General features: G+C 33.0%; 1 protein-coding gene across 1 annotated transcript in view; it reads left to right on the forward strand.

Annotated features, from left to right (window-relative positions):
• Positions 1 to 751: 751 nt before the first annotated feature.
• The window catches only part of LOC139489958 (polycystin family receptor for egg jelly-like), a 56036-nt gene continuing 30495 nt past the window's right edge, over positions 752 to 26292 (forward strand). Inside the window, exons 1-12 of the mRNA XM_071276808.1 lie at positions 752 to 3249; positions 3983 to 4237; positions 5729 to 5892; positions 7965 to 8144; positions 10329 to 10517; positions 20398 to 20522; positions 20888 to 21058; positions 21972 to 22019; positions 22848 to 22922; positions 24295 to 24441; positions 24897 to 25005; positions 25735 to 25973. Of these exons, the coding sequence (XP_071132909.1) occupies positions 881 to 3249; positions 3983 to 4237; positions 5729 to 5892; positions 7965 to 8144; positions 10329 to 10517; positions 20398 to 20522; positions 20888 to 21058; positions 21972 to 22019; positions 22848 to 22922; positions 24295 to 24441; positions 24897 to 25005; positions 25735 to 25973 (4071 nt within the window). The 5' untranslated portion in view covers positions 752 to 880. The remainder of the gene's footprint in view (positions 3250 to 3982; positions 4238 to 5728; positions 5893 to 7964; positions 8145 to 10328; positions 10518 to 20397; positions 20523 to 20887; positions 21059 to 21971; positions 22020 to 22847; positions 22923 to 24294; positions 24442 to 24896; positions 25006 to 25734; positions 25974 to 26292) is intronic.

Genomic DNA, 26292 nt, shown 5'->3' on the forward strand with positions numbered 1-26292 from the left:
TCTTTCATATTTTGGTTCCGAAATTTTTATCCCTTACTAGTAATATTAAATACTAAATGTTTAAAATATAATGGGATAATTTTTATTACTACTATGAAAAAGAAACTAAAGTTTGTGTCTGAATTTGCAATTAAAATCACCTCTATTTTAAACAGTCCAAACTTCGCAAATTTTATAGATTAGCAGAAAATAAAATACTGAATAGAATATTGTGACATATAAAAGTAGCTTCAGGAAAAACTATTTCAATTAAATGTAAGCAAACATACACAATTTTTTTCATTTTGAAAAAGGGGGGTTGAAACTCTCCAATGTACTACTAGTCATTAAAAGGACTTTTTAGAAAAATGTGACCGTACGAAATTTTGACGACAGGACAAAAACTAAAGAATACATATTTGTCTTTAAGTTAAGACCATTTTTAGCCGTGTGTTTTTTGGGGAGATTAAACTCGCGATCTAGACGACTTTACACTTCTGTCACCGCACTATTAGCCTGTAGTTGTCTTATCTGCCCTCAATCCTTTATCAACATACATGTATATTATAACAAATGGTCGATATGGATTTCTTTCTTCTTAAAATAAGTTTTACAAAACACATTTGAAAAATGACAGCCGACAATATTACAACAATTAAAATAAGGTAAATGATTGGTTATGAGTTATGAGATATTAGTTCAATACAGTATCTTGGAATTCCTCATCAACACTTAATATTTAACAATCGTTCTTCTACGTCTATAGGTAACAGTGGCTCCGATCGTGGCAATCAACGAAGATGTAACATTCACAGCAACATTTACCCAAGCATCAAATGTTGAAATTGAATGGCACTGGAACGTTCTCTCGGGTGATACAGAACTAGATGATCATCTTGGAATGGTATCGGCTATTGCTAAAAACCATACATTCAATACAATTGGGGATTTTAACATAACTGTAGTTGCTGGAAACTCTCTTGGGCGAGTATATAAATTCGTTCAGTTCAAGACACAATACAATGTAAATGGTTTTTCTGTTGTTAGTAATTCTGGACCTCATGAAACCGGGAAAAATACAATATTTAATCTCTTCCTAAGTTCAGCTGCACAAGAACCTATGGGAAGCATCACCATGAGATTAACTTTCGGCGACCAAGGGGTCAATAATAAAGCCATGAATGACGTTCTCAAACCAGACTTGTTGTCTAGTGATGGTCATCAAATTTCACACACATATAATGTGCAGGGCAATTATTCTGCCCTTGTGAGTTTTGAATCTGAAATCAGCACACAACAGTTCTTTATTGATCAATATATTTGGGACAGTTTAGATAATGTTAGTCTAAATGTACCAGACCTTGGCAATTTAAGTGAAATAGTAAGTTTCAAGTTCACAGATGTACCAGCCAGTGGTTTTAACTATAGAGTACTTACTGGTGATGTTGAGGTATTCGAAAATGATCCTTCAATTTTATACAGTCCATACAGTGATCCAATGTTAACGCACACGTACAATAAAATTGGAATATACACCGTCAATGTAGTGATATGGAATCCATTTTACTCCTCTTCTTGTTCAAAAGTTATTTTAATTCAAGCACCAATCAAAGATATGGTTTTGACACCAGCTCTCACTAATCCCAGCATAATGTATCCAATACCAGATGGGATTGTAGAATTTAGCTACAGTATGATTGTAAATCATCCCGACCCTACAAATATTACATGTTATAATTCGTTTCATCCTACTATGCAGGATGACATAGAAGAAACAAATATAACTTACGGTATTGCAATAAACAAAACATTCACTTACACCAATGCCGGAGATTTTACGGTAAATATTACCTGCTTCAACGAAGTGAGTAGGGTTGAACTAATAACTAAAGTTGAAATGATCATTGCGAAGTTAAACATATTCAGCCTATCCTACCCTCCAGTGACAGGTATGAACATGACAATGGTTCCTTCCGATGATGGTTTAAGTGATGCAACTTTTACTTATGATGAAAAGAATGTTACTTTTCAAGTGGAATTACTAAGATGTGTAAAATTTCCACCTGGAATTGATATAGATTTTGATTTTGGGGATTTCACTTTCCGCGAATCTTTGGAAAATGTGACGGTTGGAACTACAATAACACATACGTATAGAAAACGGGGAAATTATATAGTAACAATATATGTCAGTGATCAAAACAAAGGAACAGGATCAAATTCATGTAATGTAAAAATGGGAGCTACAGACATATTAATTCCAGATTATGGAGGAATAATAGCCGTCAGTATGTTCTCGTTTACAGTATCAGGGGTAGGACCTGGAGCTACTTATGAAGTGTCTATTAGCTCAAGTCAAACATTCATTTTGACAGATGAACCATCTGTTAAAACTAATATATACCCAAACTTTGAGAAGTTTAACCCTAAAGTTATCGCATACAACTCAACGTTTTACGAAATAACCTACACCGAACAACCCGTAAGAGCAGAAGAACCCATGACAGGAGTTAATATCAGTTTACCGTTAAAAATAAACCTTCCACCTGGTGATATTCTTGTTAATGTTTCACTTACAGATGGTGCCAGTTCATTACCCTTTATCAATTGCACCTTTTTCATGGGTGATTTAATCGACCGCAAAATGTACTATATTTATAAAAATTTGACTGTTTCAAATCCGTACCTGTTTTATTTTACTTACATTACACTTGGCAATCACTCTGCTACTATAAATTGTTCAAATGCTATAAGTCATGTAGACTATGTTGTTACAGTGAACGTTTGGAATGAATGTTTTCAGCCCACGGGAATGTTTGATCGTGACTACTCCAACGAAACTAATCCTTTAGTGCTATACACATCACAAGATACAGATCTTGGTAGTCGAATGGCCGTATATTGTACAGAGCAACATGTTACTTACGTCTGGGAATTGACTACGGTAGATGCTAATGGAACCTATTCGATCCCGTATGCATACGAGCCAGTTGTACCAGCGACCGGTATTATACGTTTCGCAAAAGGATCCATTGAAGAGAACATATATAAAGTAACACTGAATGTTACACTAGATACAACCTGGGTTTATGAACCAACATACATTAAATTTGTCAAACCACCTCCATTTGCGTATATACTGGGTGGAAATCTTTTTTCGGTAAAACTAAACAAATTGTCAGTAAAATTTGATGCTATGACTGGTTCATATGATGTTATGTACGGAGAAGGTGCAAATCAGAATTTAACTTTCGCCTGGACTTGCAAAAGGTTTGTACAATTTATTAATCTCTAATAGATCAATTCTAATACGAAAAATAAATCTTATCGATGATAATTCATTTTTAAAAAGGGTACTAAATCTTTAAGGTAAAGAGGTAAGGTCGTTTCTATTTTATTGATTTTCACCGATTTGGCTCAAAATTCTTACTTTTGAAAAAATGACATACATGTAATAACGTTTATTCAAATTACAAAAAGTCAAAAAGAAACCATTGACAATTATAAAAGGCCTCGTTGTGATAATGATACTATTCGATTTAAAATTTCATGATAGCATTGTCATGGCTTAGAAATAATCATCGTTTCACCTGTATATAAATATTATTTTTAGGGGCTGAATCTGTGACAGAACTGGTTCATCCTTGTGGCTCCCTTGTTTAACTTTTCAATATTAAAATTGTTATCTTTTAATACGCTTAACACAAACGTAAACAATCTCTATCTAAAGATCAATTAAAAGTAGCATGTATGGCTGAATTATTTGATCTGAAAAGCAATAAAGCATTTTTTGTAGCTTACTTTGCAAATGCAATGTCACCATAAAAAGACTGCAAATATCAACATATTATTTTCAAATTACGATTCTGGAAATGATCGGGGGGAAAAGTAAGATTTTTTTAAAATGTTTTATATCTATCTTTTTTTTTCTGCACACCTGATCTCACTCCGTTTACTCCTTACACGGAATCTGGATGTTTTGGTATATTTTATTTTACTGTAGATTTAGCACGAACCAATTGGATGCTTTAAGTAACCAGTACGAAACAGCAAAACAAAATAATCTACTAAATACTTATCCGGATTGCATGGACAAGTTAGAACAAGAGTCAAATGATACGAACGGTATTTTGAACATGAATCTAACAGTGCAAGAAGGATATGCGGTCTCAGTGGAAGTATTTCTAGATAATCTCACCTCAAATTATACTCAGCTTCTGCAAGCTCGAGAAGGTGGAGCTCCAGATGTTGGTATAATGTAAGTATTTTTCTCGAAACGATAATAATTTTAATTGTCCTCCTGATATATGCTAGAGATAAGGATGCTTCTCCGACGGTGGTGCCTGCTTTTTGTTCTATATTTCACGGATAAAAGATTTGGTCTGACACAACCCAAAGGTTCTTTAGCAAAATGTTGGGTGACATATAACCTTGAAAAATATCAACCGGGAGTAACTTTGAGTGAAGCGGAAGAAAACACTTTTGCAATTTTATTAGAGAAAAGTTCTTAGAAACCATATATAAACCGGCATGCACATCTTTATCATTTGAGACCGATGATGATCTTTTATTAACCAGAAGTAGATAATCATCCCCCTTTTATATGCAAAAGTATAAAGAAAGCATATATTTTTGGAATCAGTGTTTATACAGCTATCACATGAGACCAGAAGTGACAATTTCTAGATCAGAAGTTACAAATTATCTCCAATATTCGGGAAAAGTATATTAAAACCACATATTTTTGGAATATATTTAAATAATGCTATCATACCTTAGCTGTATTTGGCAAAACGTTTAGGAATTTTGGTCCGTACTGCTCTTCAACTTTGTACTTTATTTGACCCTTTTAACTTTTTGGATTCAAGCGTCACTGATGAGTCTTTTGTAGACGAAACGCGCGTCTGCCGTATATACAAAATTTAGTCCTGGTATCTATGGTGAGTTTATTTATGAGACCGTACGTTGCATTTTCTTAACCGGAAGTAGCATATCATCTTCATTTAAGACAAAACTATATAGAAACCATATAAAATTTTTTAGATACGTATGCAGAAACCTTTCATTGGGCGCCAATAGTAACTTCCAGCTGAAGCTTATTCTGTAAGGTGGGAAGACCTTAAAATTGTTCTCTGAAACAATTTGATTTTACTTCATTCCATATAGTTCATCGTAAAGTTCATCTTTATATATCTTTATAAAGAAGAAAAACACACAACAAACCCCAACACGATCCGTTTGAAATCACAGGTGATCCGATAAGATTACCTCCAGTAGTGGCACCAAACGTTTGCACAAATGTCAAATATATCCCTTAGACACTGTGAATGAGTCGAGATTAGAAGAATTTCTAGAAGTATGACTTCCTACACTCCCAGAAAAAAGTTACAAAAAATATTTCTTATTTAGTCAGGTTATTTTTTATCATGAACTCGAGTATGTTATCATTTATTAAACCATTTTCGTGACATCAGCCTATTCAGCCGCCGGGCTCATGGTTTCTTTTTCAAGAATCAACGCTTATCCGCTGTATCTATATAACTTAAAACATACTTGGTACAGGTAAACTATCACCAATAACATCAGATATTTTCATTGTTACTCCAAGCACCTTTCACCCACAAACTATATGTGCGGTTCCGGATCATCTGCTGGTACAATGTAGCTACAGATTCAGCTTCTTTTGTATTTTTTCTGGTTTAAATTGTTCGATGAAAAATATGCTCTAAATTATAATTGATACTTATAGGTGCATACTGAACTGTGATAGAAAATATGCAACAACGCTGAAAAGTATCTACCAAGCCATATGCTACGATTGTGAGCCAGGAGAAATAAATGATTTAAGCTTCCTATGGTCATTACAAGGGATAAATGTTGCACCATTCGATTTTAAGACAATAACTTTGACAGGTAACTCTTCATAATCTTACGTTATCACTGTTATTGACTACAAGTCCCGATTTCCAAATTCAATGAAAAAGATGGCGTTTTAAATCGAAACGAGGTCGGTGACACTATTTGTGTATTCGCTTATTTTAAAGCTTTTAAGTAAAAAGAAGATATTATTGGTAGATCTGGATAGAATAAAATTGAGAATGGAAATAAGGGAATGTGCCAAAGAGACAACAACCCGACCATTGAAACCAAGGTCACCAACAGGTCTTCGATGTAGCGAGAAATTCCCGCACCCAGAGGCGTCCCTCAGCCGGCCCCTAAACAAATATATACCAGTTCAGTGATAATGAACGCCATACTAATTTCCAAATTGTACACAAGAAACTAAAATTAAAATAATACAAAACTAAAAAAGGCCAGAGGCTCCTGACTTGGGACAGGCGCAAAAATGCGGAGGGGTTAAACATGTTTGTGAGATCTAAACCATCCCCTTGTACCTCTAGCCAATGTAGAAAAGTAAACGCATAACAATACGCACATTAAAATTCAGTCCAAGAGAAGTCCGAGTCTGATGTCAGAAGATGTAACCAAAGAAAATAAACAAAATGACAATAATACATAAATAACAAGACTACTAGCAGTTAACTGACATGCCAGCTCCAGACTTCAATTAAACTGACTGAAAGATTATGATTTCATCATATGAACATCAGGCACAATCCTTCCCGTTAGGGGTTTAGTATCATACCATCATAACATATATGAGAAGAACATAACCCGTGTCATGCCAACAACTGGTTTTTGAATAAATGTGTTTAGTTCCGATGCAAAGACCCTATAAGATAATCAATATTAACGCCAAAATATGCAATCTTTAATGACCTGACAACAGTATCGTAACTATATCCCTTCTTAATAAGTCTATTCAAAGGTTTTGTTAGTTTTTGAGGTGAATACTGACACCTTTGTGTTTTATAAAGAATATTTCCATGAAAAAAAAAAAATTTGTCTTTAAAAATACAAATAAACGAGGTTTCATAAAATTTATTTCTTTTATCCTGATTACTTTGTAAATATATGAAAATAGTTTCCAACGAAATATTTCATTGATTGTTTCAAAAACAGAATACAATGCAAGACAGGAAAAAATTCAAAGAAATTATACTTGAAAAAATTGAGACGAACGTTGTACATTTGTATGAAATCATTGCCATCAAACTCGATACTTTACTAATAAGTCAGAACGAAGTTTAAGATAGTGAAATCTGAACAATAATAGCAAGACAAAATAAATCGGAGAGACAATCAATTTAACGAGCGAAATATATTTGTGAAAATTTTTAGATTAAAACTGTTTACTTTAGCGACAGAACGTTTAATCTTTAAATTCTTTGTTTTTGCAATTTTTTTTTTTGCTAATATTTACAGGCATTGGTGCTTGTTCAAAATTAAACGAAATTATTTTGCAAATAATAGTAAAATGAATAAAGAAATATAATCTACCTGTATTTGTTTGTAAAAGAATGATCGTAAAGGTATTCATTTCGCGCAAACATAATGATACTGTAAATTCGGAAATTATTGCGTGCATTTTTATTGCGATTTTGTCATTTAGACTTAAATGCGATTTTAATTTTTAAAGATTTTGAGAAAAATCATGTTATATTCATAGAAAATATTTCAAAATGCGAGTTTAAATTATTGAGGTTTACAACTCGGTCGCATTTTTCGCAATAATAAAAACCTCGCATTAATTTCTGAATTTACAGTAATGCGTGCAAAGGTAATAAAGCCGACGTTAACACGTGACTGCCTTCAATGAATAAAAAATATGGACTTGGGACCACCTGTAATCAGAAAATAAATATCATTGATATTTATTGATGTGTCATTTTACGAATAATTTAAAGTTAAATTTGATAATTCATATACATGTAGCATGAATCTTAGAGGGAAAGAATTGCGTGTTTAAAATAAATATAGATTTTTTTTCTCATATAGTTATTAAAAACGTGAAGGTAAACATGTTTGTGACAATGCGTATTAAAACCGCTTTATACATGACATTTGTTTTCTTATTTCTACAGACATAAATACTGCTACAATATCGATAGCCGCAGATAAGTTGCTACAAGGCAATGAATATAAACTTTGGGTTTCTGCATCTGGTGGATGGGGAAGGACTGCAGATAACACACAAACTGGTCGGACACTGTGGACAAATAGCCCACCATATAATGGCAACTGTATTGCAAGTCCAACTGAGGGTAATGTTAATCATTGTATCTCAACCTCAGAAATGAATGAACATCAAAGTTTATTACCAAGGTGTTGTAAAAATAAACGTAAACAGGATAAAAACAAACTTAACCTTTTTAAAAAGGAATAATTCCTCGGCAGTTTCATAAATTACGTCTACATGAAGAAATATGTCCTGGATATTTCCTCTTATTACGTCAATTAGTCTTTTTTCTTTTATTTTTGACAAGGAACTCCAAATTTACACCGAATTATAACCGATGGGTGATGTATGCATGTACTTTAACATTAACTGATGAAATAAAATAGATCGAAGTGCTGATTGATTTCGGACAAGAAATTGACCACTTCTGTGCACCATTTAACTTGTATGAGTATGGCGTCTTTTAAACAGTAAATCGTGTCTCTTTCACCAGTTGTTTAAGTTTAAACATAATTTTCTGCTAGAAATATTGTAAATGGGTAGACATAAATTAATGTCTATCTTATATCTTCTTCGCCTTATATTAGTAGGTACAATAAAAATCAACAAAACTTCATAGTATGCAGCGTGTAAGTTGTTTTTGTGCTTACTTGAAGGTACTCTCCATTTGTTTAGTCAAGCCTCTCAAATTGTTGTTTGCATTTTTTTACATTTGTGGTGCTGTTACGTATACGTCAGTGTTTCTGGTTAGGGGTATGTAGAATTAAGCTCTCTCACACATGTTATCCCGACCACATTCTGCATATGCCTCCCAAACATAAGGCCTGTAATGCAGTACATTTTTATTCGTTATTTCCTGTTTGACAAATTTCTTTTCGTTTATTAATATTTGTTATTAACAATTACAAATGAGGCCGTTGTTTATCTCTTTTGAATTGGGAGGCCGTTGTTTATATCTTTTTAAATTGTGAGGTCGTTGTTTACCTCTTTTGAATTGTGAGGCAGTTGTTTATATCTTTTGAAATTGTGAGGCCGTTGTTTATCTCTTTTGAATTGTGAGACCGTTGTTTATCTCTTTTGAATTGTTTTACATGTAGTGATCCAGGGTCATGTTATAACTTACTTTCCAGTTTGTAATGGTCATGCAATTGTTCGTTGGCTTGACGACCTTATATTTTTAGTGGTTAATTGGGTCATTATAGCTACATGTATAATACTTATTCTACTTTCATATCTATATATTTTACCTAGGTTTAAGAAACACATTTCTCTAATATTACTATTCAGAATGACTTTTCAATATTTGATTAAATATTTTGTAATTAGATATATCTCTAATTACAATGTGTCCACCTAATTAAGCTGAGTGTATTCTTCTCTTCTTCTTCTTCTTTTTCTTTTTCTTCTTCTTCAGGAAGTCCACCCTATCTGCAGAGTCACCGCATTAAAAAATATTGACTATTATTAAAATTGCGTTATTTGAAATTTTATGCACTAGTTAAAATTCAAAAATAATAGTAACAGAGTTAGAATAGGGTAAAACTAAAAATTAGTTAAAAACAGGAACTTTTATTTACACTATACATTTTAAAATGGATAAAAATACTAACTTATCAGTTGTTTAAATTTCTCTTAGCAAAAGGAAAGAGATATGAATTACTGATCCGTATTAGTGATGGATAAATTTATGCACTAGTGTGGTATCATATCTAGTTTATATGTACTTAAAATCTAAAATGGTAAAAGATAAAAATAAAAATAAAAAACTATAAAAATTAGTTTTAAATAAAACAGTAGAGTTCGTCAACACAATTTTGGGTCTACAAGATTATTTACAGGGGTAATTAATATTCATATACTCTAGTTATGATTTTAACTACTAAGTACTTTACTATATCACTTAGTATTTAATTAAGCATATACACATAAGTAGTATAATGCTTGTTACATGTTACATTCCCACGACTGACAGCCACTTGCAAGTTAAGCACCGAACTTTAACTGATTGTTCATTTGTTTTCCAAAAGTTGGGCTCTTTTAGCATGCAATGCATAGATCAAGTCTTTGCAGATTTGTTCTAAGTCTCTCTGCTGAGACACAGTTATAAGGTTGTTCCTAGAACAGTCAACTAAGAATTATATTAGATTCTAAAATGACATGCTCCTTTCGCTTTGTGAATAAACCCATGCTCTAAATCCAATAAAATTTGTTTGCACATGCGTATATTGTCTACTGCAGAATAATGAATTTTATCTTGCATATTGTTTAGGAAACGCCACAACGACCTCTTTTTCCATCTACTGCAGTGGGTTTTTGGATGAAGGAGACAACTTTGATCAAGATATTGTAAGGGACAAGAATGAAAATAGAGCATTAAAATACAAATACTTTGCTATGGATAAATATATAAACCCTGACGGAACAGAAAGACTAGAAAGATCGGTGCTATTTTCTGGTGGTATGATATTTGTATTCGTTTTAATTTTGTCTGTTCTTCAAACAGATAATCTACAGTAACATTTTCTGAGCAAGTATTTTCTAGTCAAAATAGGCATTTGACCAAAAAAAAAAATTGCAACAGAATTTTTTATTTCGCCATTCTTTAAGGACATGCCATAAATTAAACATACCAAAAGTCTACCAAAATCAACCCATGGGAAAGTTGTTATTTTTATGATATAAGATCGCGCATTTTTTCGCGGATTTTACGTTCCAGATGGGATGCCGTACACAGACGATTTACACTGAAATGCAGTCAACTTTAGCGTTTGATAGTTCATTGATAACATTCTGGCGTATCACAAACAAACAACTTGTAACGTCTCATTTCATTGGCCGAAAGATTCAAATAAAACAACAATTGTAGTTTGCACGTGAATTTACACAGGTGACTGACTATGGAATGTACTATGTTACTACGAACGTAAAAACAAGAATTTGACAATGTATAGTTTAAAAATATTTGGTCAGAAGAATTAAATAAATGTTTTGTGTATTTCAAATTGTTGTGTCGAAATATTATACTGCAGCAACATAATTATCGTGTTCATAATGTACCGCATTATGAAACATATCAGGATAAAATAAAATACATGTGCCGCTTTTATACATGATTAACCACTTTTAATTTCTTTCAATGTCGTAGTTACTTATAATAAGGATCTTATAATGCTGATCCATTATAATAATTACAAAATTTATGATGGGTTGCATATTCCTCTTTTAGTGTTTTCATGCTATAAAACGAAGATAGACATTTACACAGGAGCTAAGTGTTTGGTTTAAGAATTTACGTATCATACACGGAGCAAATTGTCCCCGAAATATAGAAACAAAAAAAAACAATAATCGTATCATTTGTGCACGTGAATGAAGACGTAGTATGCAATGTACTATCATGATCACCACGAAATTCAAATGAATTCAATGAAGGCATTTTGGTGTAAAAAGGATTGAAATGTTACATCGGCGAAGATTTTTTCTTTTGTATGTGTGGAACTAAAAAAAAAATTATCGTAGTTTTTAAGGAACAATATAAATGTACTGTGTTCGATTTAAATTGGCTAAAGACCTCTCCTTTAATTTAATACCGTAAGAAAGTGATATGCATAACATTGTTGACTGACTATTTGCCAAAGTGACGTGAAGTATGCATGCGTATTTAAAATGAAATACAAAATCATATAAGTCACATGTAAGATAAACTGATAAACGAAATATTAAGAAATTATTAATAAGTATGACTGAATGCATGTACTAGAAGGGTCAACCTTTTTATCAATACATTTAAAGAATAAACACGCTTTTAAAAACTGATCGTTTTTCTCTGTAACTATTTAGATATTTACAAATATACAATCTACGTTCGAATTTCAACCGAGAATAGCAAAACAGTTAAGTATAAAATTCATTAAGTATATCGCTGGAGTTTATAAAGTATAATTTTCTCTAAACAAAGTATGGTTGGTTACATGTTCTGAATTTACTTAGAATTTCGGGATTTTTTCTCAAAATTAAGTAAACTGAATTACAAAAAAAATCACATTATTCTTAGTCGAATACCTAAAACTTGCGAAAGATATAAAAATCTTGATTTATTTGCCACAAAGTCCTCTTTTTCTATTAAATGCAATGGAACAGTAAAAAACAATGCTTTGCATCAAGTTTCCCCTTGGAATATGTACAAAATGGCCTATCTCTATTATTCATTATATCTGTAGTTTTGATACAATTGAAGTTTGAAAAGTTCGTACAAAAATGGCTACAGAAGGGTACACAAACCTTAAGATTTTAAAGTTTAAAATTTTACTAGTGCACAAAATTATAAATTCAATGAATTTTACATGCACATACATGTATCATTGAAAAGATAGAATTGCTGAACACAATAATGTACGTGAATACTACGATGGAGGTTATAACAACCTTGATCGGCTACGTGAATACTGATCAGTCCATTCAACTTATAATACGCGTGTTCTATTTTCGCAGGTGTGAGGGCGAAGGTTTGAATTGGCCAATGAAAACGATCGTTCCTTTACGAGTTAATCTAATAAAGTTTGTTTGACTGGTTACGTCGCACTACCTTTCGCTGAGCTTGGCCGTATATAAGTGTATCAAAGGGAGACAATATAAGTTTATTCCCGCTATGCATTCAAATATAAAAACAAACAGATGGTGTTATAATTATAAATTTGGTAAGTATCTATGAATAAAAACTCAAATATAATTATCTATAATTTGTCTATCCTCTGAATATGTATTTACATTACACTTGAAAATAAAACATTTTTAGACTGTTACAGGCAATTAAAAATGATAAAAACGTTTCGTAAAAATAAGGAAAAACTACGTCAGATTTTTTTCTATGGAACGCCTGTTTAACAAAAGAATATCAATATTGAACGTTATTTATTACAATATGCATATTTCAAGGAATAACAAGAGGTACACTATATTGCATTCGAATAGATGAGATGTAAAGAAAATTTTCATCAAATAAAGGAGGCCTTGTGTCTATGGAACACCGTTTTTACCATACTTGTTACATTTTTATTTAATTCAAAATATACGAGGTTTTAATCTTATGAAAACCAGTATACATAATATGTTAACAAACTATTACAGATATAGTTCGGTAACATCTAAAAACAGTTTTATGCTAGCAATCAAACACAAATACCCTAAAATTTGTATGCAATAAATAAAAATAATACGTTAATATTCCTGTAATAATAATTTATTTATATTCATTTCAGGAAACTTGCTTAAAAGAGGAGAATCAGGGGCGTAGCTGCCGCACTTTAGGCACGTGCCTACACATAATTTTTTCACAAATATTTTTTTTGTTAAAAAAAATAATAAACAACGTTATATGTATATGAACTCCAGTGAAGCTTTCACAACTCTAATTATCGAATGTCATGCGTACACTAGTCGCTCGTCCTTAGTGAATGAATCATTGGATAGAATTGAATGGTTTTTTATGTGTGTACCTTATATACAACTATAAACTAGAACTTTGGTTCAGATCATTTCAATTCTATCAACAAAAACTTGAATGAACCTCAACTTAGACACATGAATTTTTAATTAGCTGTTGTTAGTTTTCAAGTAGCTTTCCACTTTGTCTTCACCCGACTTGCCAATGTTGGTCGTCCGTTTGGCTGTGCAGGATGTATAAATACGTAGTCACGTTTGGTCAGAATGGGGACATTTAATCTTATGCCTAGTTGTAGAGAGAATGCCACTCTTTGAGGAGTTCGTGTTGGTCTACTGAAAGGCAAAGTTTCTGCTCCTATCCAATAATCCCTCATTTTCCAATGCATGGCATTTTCAAATTTCCAGACCTTCGTCCTGTACAACACCTATTACAGGACTAAGTTCCCTGTTGTGTTTATTGTAAATAATCAATTTGGTTTGTTTTTGTTCTAAACTTGCATAAATATTTTACACTGGATGTTTAAAAATCAATCTATCAACTAGATTCCAGTAGATCTAAGAGTAATTGCCACAATTATTCAAATTCCTAAGCAGATAAGGATTTTACAGTAGAGCGGGATATAAAAAAATACGAATTTCTTGAATTTTGTTACGTTAGTATGAACAGAACAGAACTTTTGCATTAGGCATCGACTATGTGTGTATGTGTTTGTGTGGCTAGGGTGAAGCTTTTAAGAATCAAAATATTGATGGTTGATGTCTTTCTAGCCAAAAGGATAGTGTTACTATATAGTATAATATCAATGTTTATGTGCACGTGCCTTTTTTTTTTAATGAAGGATCGTCAATATGTACTATCCATTAAGTTAAACGTATATATCGATCATAACAGAATAGATTTGAAAATACCAAACAGGGTGTACTGCTTAATTAAAGGGATACGCGGATCTACGATGAGCATACATATTGCAAATATTTTTTTTAAATATTTGATTTTCCAATTGTACTGCGTTATTTAATTCACCATTCAGATGTTATGGTAAATTATTCATAATTCTTCGAACTTTTCATCATGTATATTTTAATTTTCATGATTAAATGACCAGAAAATTTAATATTTTTGTGCATAAAATTTTGCAGCGAAAACGCTGAAATCCGTTTTCCGTCGGGGGGCTTCGCCTCCCAGAACCCCCTACCAGGGCTCTGCCCTGGACCTGATGAGGGCCTTAAGCGGCCCTCAGGCCCCTTGCCGATTTGTGCCTACAGTTGAATGAATGCGTAGCTACGCCCCTGAGAAGTGTGTGATTTGTCAAAACTCAATTTCACACGAAGACACTGTAGTAGTACTTGGTGAAAAGGGCAGCCAGAGTGTCAATAAAGCAAGTAAAAGCCGTCAAGACAATGTAGTTACCAGCGCAGGACAGAAGTTACATCAAAATTGTAGAAAATCATATACAAATCCCAAATACAATGCTTTAGCCAATAAAGACATTAATCATGAAACCACTAATGTACCAACACTGCGGTCGAAAGTTGAATATGACTTTAAGAAGCATTGTTTGTTCTACGGACAGCTTGCAGATGCGGTCATAGGGAGGAAGAGGAAAAGTGACGTATATCCTGTACGCACATCACAGGTTCGTGGAAGATTAGCATTTGTTCAGGATCTCCACGCTGCAGATGCTTTGTACCATCAGACATGCATTGTAAATTTCCGGATGTTGAAGCAGACTCCATTAGCATTTTATCCACCAGCAAAAAAGGCAAAAACACAAGCAGGAAGAAAATCTTCTCTATCAGAGAGTTTTTTGTTTGCGGCAAAATACCTTCAGCAAAATGAAGATGAACAAATAACAGTTGCAGATCTTGTGAAAAAAATGTCAGAACACTGTGGAATTGATGATGCGTATTGTGTACAACATATGAAGAATGAACTACAAGAACATTTTGGAGATAAAGTAATCATATCTGAAATAAACGGAAAGCCAAATGTTGTTACTTTTCGAAACACAGTTCGGTCAATTTTACAGGAGTTCTATGAACAAATCGTAGGATTGATGAAGAAAAAAGTCCATTATCCAGGCAGCTGCTAAGATACTTAAATCTGAAATCCTTTCATCGGAAACACCCAACAAGGCACTATATTCTTCACCTGGTGAACTATCTGCACAAAACACATGAAGTATGTGCCCGAATCCTTACAGACTCTTCTTCAAACTATATTCAGTGGAAAGGACACACGTTTAAAAATCATGTCAATAGGTCAATCTATAGTCCAAGCCGCAGCACCAAGAATGTTTATGTTACCTCTACAACTAGCACTAGGAGTACAGTTACATCTAACTTTTCGTTTAGATTTCTGATTGATACTTTGAAAAGTCTAGGATTTTGTTCTTCATATACTGAAATTCAAAAATTTGAATGTTGTGCAGCTGCAGAAAAGGGAAATGACATTCCTAATTTTGTTGCCGAGAGCTTTTTGCAGTATGTAGCAGACAATGTAGACCACAACTCAGGAACTCTTGATGGAAATAATACTTTCCATGGAATGGGAATTATGGCAGCAGTTACCCCAGGGTCTTTCGGTACAAAACCTATTCCGAGAATAGACGTGACGTCAGAGCAAATAGCACTGCTGGCCAAAATCAACATTTCTTACTAGAAACTATTAGAATCAAATCAAATTGCATCATGTATTTATAGTAATCTGAGAAAAATGAACAATAAAGATATGGACTGTTCATATATGGTCAATTTGTTGTGGAAAGTGTCATGGCCTTTGCGTTCTCCTATGCCAGGTTGGTCTGGATATATGCAAATGGTTCAGGAAGGAACATATCCTGGTAAATCCTTATTCGTATTTTTACCTATGATCGACTTAAATCCTAGTGATTTATCTTGCATTTATTACACTTTAAAATTCATTTGCAAATAGGCTCACAGATACCAAAAACCACATGTTGTCACGTTTGATCAGCCTCTGTACTGGAAAGCTTTGTGTATAGTCACAAATGAAAAAACCGAGAGTGACCTTAAACAGATTGTCCTTCGTCTAGGAGGATTTCACACTGAAATGAGCTTCCTTGGAAGTATTGGTCGTCTTATGGGTGGTTCTGGTCTGCATGAAGTATTAGAAACTGTATATGCATCAAATGCAGTAAATCATATGCTAAGTGGCAAAGCAGTATCTAGAGCTGTTCGTGAGTTTATGATGGTGGAAAACGCACTTCATATACTTCTCATGAAGGAATCATTCAGGGTCAGTCTGCCTAGTGCACACGAAACTTATACAGAGGCTGATTCCAGTAAATGCGACGACATTGTTGAAAAAGCATGCGAGCTATACGACCGATTTGTTGCTGGCGAAGAAACTACTGAATCTGTCGAACAAAGTTAAATTCTTTCTGAGATAAGTACTAAACTGGAAGCAACAAAAGAGAAATTGTGTAAATTAAGCACATCGTCTTTGTGGTTGAACTTTTGCCGCTTGACAAACATGACGAAACATGACGAACAGGAAACTGGGATCTTCACTTAAGTAGCATACAAGAAATGTTACCGTTCTTTGTAGCAGCTGGTCACAATCAATATGCCAAATCGGTCTACGTTTATTTGTCAATGATGCAAAGACTTGAAATTGAACACCCAGAAGTCTATAGACATTTCAAAGCAGGGCACCATGTACTTAGGAGGACAGACCGTTTTTGGAGTGGTATAGAACAAATATTGATTAGAAGTGTCAAATCTTCTGGAGGTCTAACCAGGGGCAGAGGAAATGGTGAATCACAGCGAGCATAATGGATACTATCTATGACAGCTTGTGCAGACTACAACAGTGCCATGCAAGATCTTACTGGTGTTGGATATTGTACTAGTTATCAGCACAAAGAAGCTACTCGTGCAAGGACAGAACGAGACAGGGTGGACATTCTTGCGATTCTTGAGTACCTTACTGAAAGAAATACTTTTACTAATGATGTTTCACTCCGAAATATTGAAACAGGTGTCGAGGCAGAGCCTGATGTTAACGATGATAAAGCGAAAAGTACTGGAAATAAAACGTTTGAACTGATGAAAGGCCAAAACAATTTAAATTATAGCTTTAAGAAGTCAAACCAATCAATAACATTGGCAGCAAAATCCAAGTCAAAGTCAGATTCAGACTTTCTAAATACTGATATAGATCCACAATTGATGTTCCAATGCCTGACCAAAGCAGCAAATGGTCTTTTTGAAAACACATCTGAGGTATTCCAGTATGAATTGTCTAGCGTTCCTTCTTCTATATTTGATTGCAACCGACTACCTCGAGAGGCATGCAAGTCAAACTTAGCTGATGCTATATGGGCATGTGGAAGTGATTGCATACATGAAATAGATGGTGAAGGTTTTCAGTATGTCCTTGATGGTGGATCACTATTACAAAGACTTCCTTGGACACATGGGGATTCATTTGGAGACATTACGCAAATGTATGTTGATCATGTAATCAGAAAATACAAAGACCCTGTAATTGTTTTTGACAGTTATCCAGAACTTCCTTCAATTAAAGATATAACACATTTGCGTAGAACAAAAGGCATCATTTCGCCGAACATCAATTTCACCTCGTCTATGCCTTGCAAAACTAAAAAGGAACTGTTCATGTCAAACAGTCATAACAAACAAGCTCTTATTAACATGCTTTGTGACAAGCTTAAGGATAATGACATTAGATTTAAGAATGCAACTGATGATGCAGACCTTCTTATTGCGCTAACTGCAGTAGATTGTGCTTTGTCTTCAGAAGTGGTAGTTATTGGTGAAGATACAGATGTACTGGTTTTACTTATTCATCATGTGAATCAGCAGTGCAAAAGGGTTATTTTCAAATCTGATAAAATGGCAATCAACAAAAAAATAAAAAATATGGAATATACAACAGACTAGAGGATTTCTTGGGGAGGATGTCTGTTTTTTATTGCCTTTTTTACATTCTTTAACAGGTTGTGACTCGACATCTAGGCTTTTTGGAATAGGCAAAGGACTTGCATTAAAAAAACTAAACCAAGAATATCTAAAAACGCAAGGCAAATTTTTCATGGATAACAAATCAATTAATTTAAAGCTGATATTATCAAAGCGGGAGAAGAAGCACTCACGTGTTTATATGGAGGACTTCCTCTTGAAGGACTTAACATTCTTCGCTGGAGGAAATTTACATCCAGAGTAATAACTGGAAACACTTCAGTTCAGGTAAAAAGTTTACCACCAACATCCGATTCAGGGAAATTTCACAGTCTAAGAGTTTATCATCAGTGCCCAAAATTGATGGACCTTCCTCCTGCACCAGATAAACTTCATAACATTATAAGATGCAACTGCAAACAAAATTGTGACACCAAACGATGTGTCTGCAGAAAAAAATGTCTTTAGTGTTCAGTAGGATGCGGTGAATGTCGTGGTTTGAATTGTTCTAATTCTGTTCCCATTGCTGAATCTGACTTTACTGATGAATAGATATTTGTTGTATACAAAAAAACTATTGAATAATCTGTAAAAAAATGTTTCCTTGTATTTTGCCATATACTTTTTACTTAACAAACCTTTTTGTGAATTGTACTTTTTACCTCTCATTATGGTCAATACATCTTTGATTTTCGCTTTAAATCTCTTCTAGGTTAATATGGTAAGAATAAAAGCATTGTACTGTTTCAAAAAAAAAAGAAATGTAAATTGCTTTTCTCTAAATTCTTAATTGATTTCTATAAAACTATGAATTCTATCAGAATTTTCCAGTTTTCGACGATATTTGGCAAATTTTATCTTTTTTCACCCAAAATCAGTAATTTTCATAATTGTTTTATAGTGAATTTTGTTTTATCTGAATATTATTATATCAATATTAGCATTTTTCTATTTTGGCGTGATTTAAAAACAGTTAAAACTTGAAACGTGTGTTTTTCCATTTTTTTATGATTTTTGCATGATTTTGGTATATTTTACCCAAAATCATCATTTGTCCAATTAAAAATTGCTGAATAGTTTTGAAGTGATGATAGTAAAGGTGTTTGTCTTTTTTTTTAAATATAAAATGAACTTCTATTACCATTTTTTGTATTTTTCCTGTCTGTTTTTGTAATCAATTCGTGCTTTGTGAATTTCAAATTCCAACAGAAATCTGATGTTTTCACCTAAAATTTCAGGTTGGTAAAAAAAAAACACCCATTTTTTTTAATAATTTCATAAACACTGTACCTACTGTTGTAAAACTTTTGGTTTGCAATGATTATCTCACAGAATAAATGAACGGCTTTTCCCAGTTTTTCGCTATTTTTGACAAATTTTGTCATTTTTCACCCAAAAAATCCATGTTCCCACTCAGATATCTTGGTAGACTATTAGTATGTTATAAAGAAAGCCTATTAGAATTGAAATATACAAAAAAAAAACAATTCTGTTGCAATTGTTTTGAGGTTGGCCACATTTTTCATCTATTTTGACTAGACTATATTCAGGATCGCACATTAATATGCGCACTTAACCTTAGTGGAATCATAACTTTTTAGTTTTACACTTTGCTTTGTGAATAATAATTTATGAAATTTGAGGACTTATTTGATCATTGATGGAATACCAAAAAGATCTGAACTTTTTTTTTATCTTTATTTGAACTCGTATATTTATATTCAATTAAGGATTAAGTTGTTCTCAACCGTCTCAAACAGGGACTTTTGGGTTTTAACGTTCTAAGGTTCTAAGGTTCATCATCCTCTGACGCACCAAAGTCATAAAGTTTTATTATTCTTTACGCATTTTTTTAGGTTGGTATTTACCACGAAATAATACATAAATTATGCTTGTATTTGGAAACTCAAGTTTAATAAAGGATTATCACTAAATTATTAAAATTTTAGGTGAAATGTCTGCTACAGAATTACGTCTGTCACTGGGTAGTCCTGATTTGAATTACACCAGGATATTACAAGTGGAGATATCGGACATTTATGGAGATTACGTCACTAAGGAAATGCCAGTAAAGGTACATCTTGGATTTATTAAGACATTAGAATCATAAATAAAATTAAATTGAAATTTTAAAAACAGATTAACAATTCACAGAGTAGATAATAAATATAGTTCCAAAACGGAAGTTTTTTTTCTTGTTTTTTTTTTTTGGGGGGGGATGGGGGTACATATAAAACTGTAATTTGTATACTGTGATATTATTATCGGATTCATTCAATTATATTTTCATTAGTGTATGGACATTTTCAAGATAGAACCATCAAAATTTAGTTTTACTGTTACATGTACATATGACCTAAATAGATATAATGTCCAATGTTTCACAACTGGTTATAACTTTTGTTCATGAATATTATTTAACTCCTTTGTAATAATTAGGTGAGACCAGATACCAACCTGCAGCCAAAAGACGCCGAAGACATAACTGCCGTCGAAAACCTATTTGAAGCATTCGAAGGAACTTATGCAATAACGAACAAAGGCGGAAACAAAATGAGCGTCGTCAGAATAGCCAGGGCAACGTCTAGTATGTACAGCCACGTGGATGTTGTAAGTGTCGTCTGCTGTTAACAATACCGGGTAGAAGATAAACATGTAATTCAATTTAAAGGGAACAAGTAGTATTTCATTTTCATTGCCCCAGAATGGTGGTTTGTAGACCAAAGGCAGTTGAAGGATGACTTTGGAACGCTGTGAATTTTTGTATTGGTATAATATATGTTTTGCCTATTAATGAATAACTAAAGTGTTTATAAACGTTGAAACAGATGAAAATAGTTTCTTGAGATTTCGAATTTTCATTAATTTGATTCAAAGTTACTATACGGTGGCTATAGATAAATCAAGCTAGCTCCGTTCTGAAATGGTCATGCCACCATCTGACTCCTTTGTCTTAAACTGAAAGCTACAGTTTTAATATCTCGCACAACTGTTTTGCCCTCAGTTTCATTATAGAAAGTGTCTAACTTAGAAAATTTTAGATAGTTATTGTATGGACGGGAAAATACCATCGATTTCTATAAATAACTAACTTCGACATACAAATACACAAATGTGCGAAGTAGCTGAGTTCTTTGATATGGATTTCTTGTTGTAAGGCTAGAAGGTTGCGGATAAAGGACTTGAAACTGTGTGTGCAACTTGAAAATGACAGAGTTCGCGAAAAGTGTCAGTCCTCAGGATTTCACCACCAAAATTTTGCATAGGACTGACACAATTTTAGTATTTTTCAATAGAATAATAGTGAGGACCAGCAGATTTTCTTCAAGGACCACCAGGGGAAAAAAGATTTCGCGAACTCTGAAATGAGGGTATTGTTCTTGAACGTACATAGAACGTGGTATGTTTCAGATACACACATACTTTTAATGGTCTATTGCCTCTTCTGATGAATATTTAATTTCAGCAGGTACCAGTAAACACTTAATGATTTGAATAAAAGTAATTTGTTTTGTCTTTTCAGAAACAGACAAGTTCGCCTGTAGCCTCAAGTACAGCATCGCCTGTTAATGTGAGTTTGACACAAAAGATTAATTTCATAAAGGATAACGAAAATAAGACCATAATATTATTACTTTAAATACTTAATTTACTCACTTTTATGACTTTCATTACGCATCAACACGTACAAATAGTATTCCATTTTTATTTGGAATAGGACAAGTAAGTCTATTATAATTGTTTAAATGCGAATAACCAGGATAAAAAATTCAAAAATTCTGAACGCTTCTATAATAGATAAAATTATCTTATTTTATTTTACATAAATTTGTTTTTTTTACATCAAATATTACCACATGATTTTAGCAATATACGACTTGTAGGTCCTTCATGCTATAATGCGCTCAAACGTTCTATATATATACGGGTTTCCAAAATTTGGTATAGTTTATACCTGATGACACGTGGCGTAAGCCAGGAAATCGGTATCATTAGAATTTACATAACCCGAATAATTCAGTTGTTATACATCGCAGATTTACTATAACTTCTTAGTATGAGAGATCGACTGTGGAGAGGGACTGAATTATTCGGGTCGGTATACATTCTTTATGATTCATAGTATTAAGCTATCTCGTATTTTATAGAACATCTGTTTTTTCATATTATTGAAAATCACATCATCTTTTTTATTATGATATCATCGAAATTCACTACTATTAATATAGTTATTGAAGTTTATTTTAATATATTTCGTTTCCTATTTATATAACTTTTTATCTGTATGAATTCATAACCCTAGAGAAGAGTATTTATCGTCATTGAAAATTAGAAATTTTAGAAATTTGAAGAACACATGTTGATATCTAAAATTAAAGTGTGTATCCTTTATTTACAGATTGACAACAATATGTTCATTGATTCTTCTCTAGATACGTCAGAAGATTCTAAAATTCAAACAATGTTAAAACAGGTAAATACAGTCGTAGATGATTTTATTCTTTCAGTTTTCATCATTCAATGCACGCTTATATGTTAAAGGGTCACTAGCTACGAGATCATTCGTCTCAACTCGGCCGATTCCGTTCCCTCGTCTAAAGATAGAAGGAGAGTAGCGGATTCTACCGAGGATTGCCGAATAGCTACGAGATATATATAAAATTTGTTTTAGACTTTTTACAGTGGATGACCGCCTAGATTTCCATTACCTAACTTTAGTTTTGGGTTTTCAACCGATCTATAAACATGATGAATACGTAGACATCATCAAGTGCAAACTAACATTCCTTATCGCTTGTTATAAATTCATTTCGCATCAAATACCTTTTTAAAGAAGAAAATTGATATTAAAATATTTTGTTTTATGTATATACTTGTTAGTAAGTAAAAAATTATTAATATCTATGAAATCTCAAGGAACGATCATAACTCTGCATGGATAATTTTTTTTAAATGCGGGAAAACACGAATACCAGTCCTACTCAAATACATTCTATTACACAAATAAGGCCGTAAGTTTTCTCGTTAGAATTGTTTTACATTGTCTTATCTGGGCCTATTATAGCTGACTATGCGGTATGGGCTTTGCTCATTTTTGAAGGCCGTACGGTGACCTATAGTTGTTAATGTCTGTGTCATTTTGATCTTTTGTGGATAGTTGTCTCATTGGCAATCATACCACATCTTCTTTTTTATATTAGAAAAATCGAATTATTACAGAAGAGTGTCCACCGTGCACTTGCACTGCACTATTATTAATAAAGTAGAATAGAATGATATCATATCCATGAAAATTATATATACATGTAACTGTAATATACAAGTATTAGTATAATTTATAACAATAAACCAGAGTTTACTGATTTGTATCACTACAATACAATAGTCATTACGGTGAGGTTGAATTCCCTGTCATTAATTATATATCCACGAACCAACTTGTCCCAGAAAAAACGTATATCTGTACATTAACCTCACTTTCATGTATAGAGATGTGATTTTGTTCTGAGACAAGGGCTTGTCGGACCGAACAATTTACAGGACCAATTTCATTGGATATGTAGCAGTTTGACAAACACTAAACAATTATAGGCTTTATTTCTCCTTACTTTTAGTAAAGGATTAAAAAGTTCAGCTGATTTTCAGAGTGTTCTCCCTTAGATGTTCATTACCCTCTTAGACTGATAAATATGTCTCAAATCTGGTCGATATAGAGCGTAGGTATCAAGCCAGGGGACAGCACTCGCCAGTCTATACACCCTCTAAACTTCGTTATCTGTGTACTCTGATTTATCATTGAATCATTATACCTACAGTTAACGTTCATAATATTTATTTGTTTTCAGGAAAATCAAAGATTGATGGATATAATTAGTGGTACCATACCAAATTCAAAATCACCAGCTCCTCTTTTGCCAGACGACTGTCAATTAGTAGCTAAGGCTGTGGAAGAGACACTTTTTAACACCGATGTCGTAACAAGTGATACTTCAGTAAGATCAAATTTGATATTTTTTGGAAAAAAAACCTCTTATAGTTATTTAGTTTGAACCGAAGAATACCTGTGAAGAAAATCGTTGATGCCATCAACTTATTCGAAATACAGACGGTTCTATAAATTACTATTTATAGTGTATATATATATGTTCCAGGCAATATAATGTATTTGGACCGTACGCGTTCAGTCCAAATACTCATATTATGGTCTGGAACATATATATTACAAATGATATTATTTAACATTTCCTCGACAATCTTAAGAAAGTAAAAGAACAGAGTTCCATTGTTCCGCGCGTTGCACATATTGTATCTATCAATAACTTTTTTTTAAATCTTTTATATTAGGTATACTGTTCCCAGATTCGTGTCATTTTTTACGTAGATTGAACATACCAATCTGGACATTTGTCATTTGTTTTATAATTGATTAGTATTGACTACATTACAGATTGCAGGATTTGCTGGATCAAATGAGCTTATGCAAAATGTGTACACTACAACACAGAAACATCCTTTTCAAATGGATCAGCTTAACAGCGTGAATAGATCAACTTCAGGTAATGTTGTCTTTCAAGGTCGTATGAATACGGATTTAAATGAGGTTTGATTGAATATTAAATTTACTGCTCATCGTGAAATATTATTTCAAGATTCCGCCTCTATCTATGTGTAAAAAAGGATATTTTTTATCTCGTTTTAATCGTGACCAGTGCATTTTTGCATTTTAAGTTGGTTTGGAAAGTCTTCCTATACATCATGATTTCGTGTATTTCTAATCGTTTTATACAGAAACATTGAGTTCATCTTAGTGATGTATAAGTCTTCGACAGAACATTTCCAATTTTATATGTTTATTTAATTCAAAGCGAAACTTATCTCTTCTCCATCTCGCTGAAAGTTTTAGCTCTCTGGCATTTCTTTCAATACTTTCAATAAACTGTTAGAAACTAGAGCCCATGCTATAACTTACAAATATAGGCCAGCACATCTGACGTGCGCTTCGTCCACATGAAACTCATCAGCGGCGCTCTAATCAGAAAGGCCAAATTCAACACAAAAGCGAAGAGCATTCGAAGCAACTATTTCAAGACAAAACATATTTGTACCACATGCGGCTTATACAGTATAGTCCTGGGGATAAAACACTTTAGAATAGTTCAACATTTTAAAAACAGTAAGTTTACAGGAAATTAAGTGTCTTTTTCACTTACCATGATTTTGACCCTTCGACACAGTTCATATTAATTGTGTAAACTGTCATCATATTATTTATTATTTGTTAATAGCAATTGTGTCTTCGCTTGACAAGAATCTTAACTACATATTTGTTGACAATCGTGAGAATCTACAAGAACCACTTTCAAGAGTGACAGTAGAGGAGGAACTTCGAACCAAATATGACACTTATTACAAGGATCGGTACGAAACTGATGTTGGGAATGAGGAAGGCTTTCAGCAACTGGTAGATACAGTTTACCAACAAAGGCAATTTAAACGAAAGACACAAGAAGGCAGGATACATGCTGTAAGTTATGCAAAGTGTTCATTCAAACTCATAGATCAAAAATTAACTGACAATTTTTTTAAGTAACCAGATCACATAAACAAATCATGCATTAATATGCATTAACAACACCAACGTGGTATTGTGAAGAAAAAGGTCTTCTCCATTTTACGATATTGATTAATTGATATAATAAGATATCTAATTGGCAGCATTGTTTTTATTTGTAGAAGTATACACATATTAATAAAAATATCATCTTAGGGACTATTTTGGAATGAACATTCTTGATAATTTTAAAGAATGATAATATAATAAAATTGAGAATGGAAATGGGGAA

This window comes from Mytilus edulis, chromosome 9 (genome assembly GCF_963676685.1).
Source record: "Mytilus edulis chromosome 9, xbMytEdul2.2, whole genome shotgun sequence".
Classification (NCBI taxonomy): Eukaryota; Metazoa; Mollusca; class Bivalvia; order Mytilida; family Mytilidae; genus Mytilus; species Mytilus edulis.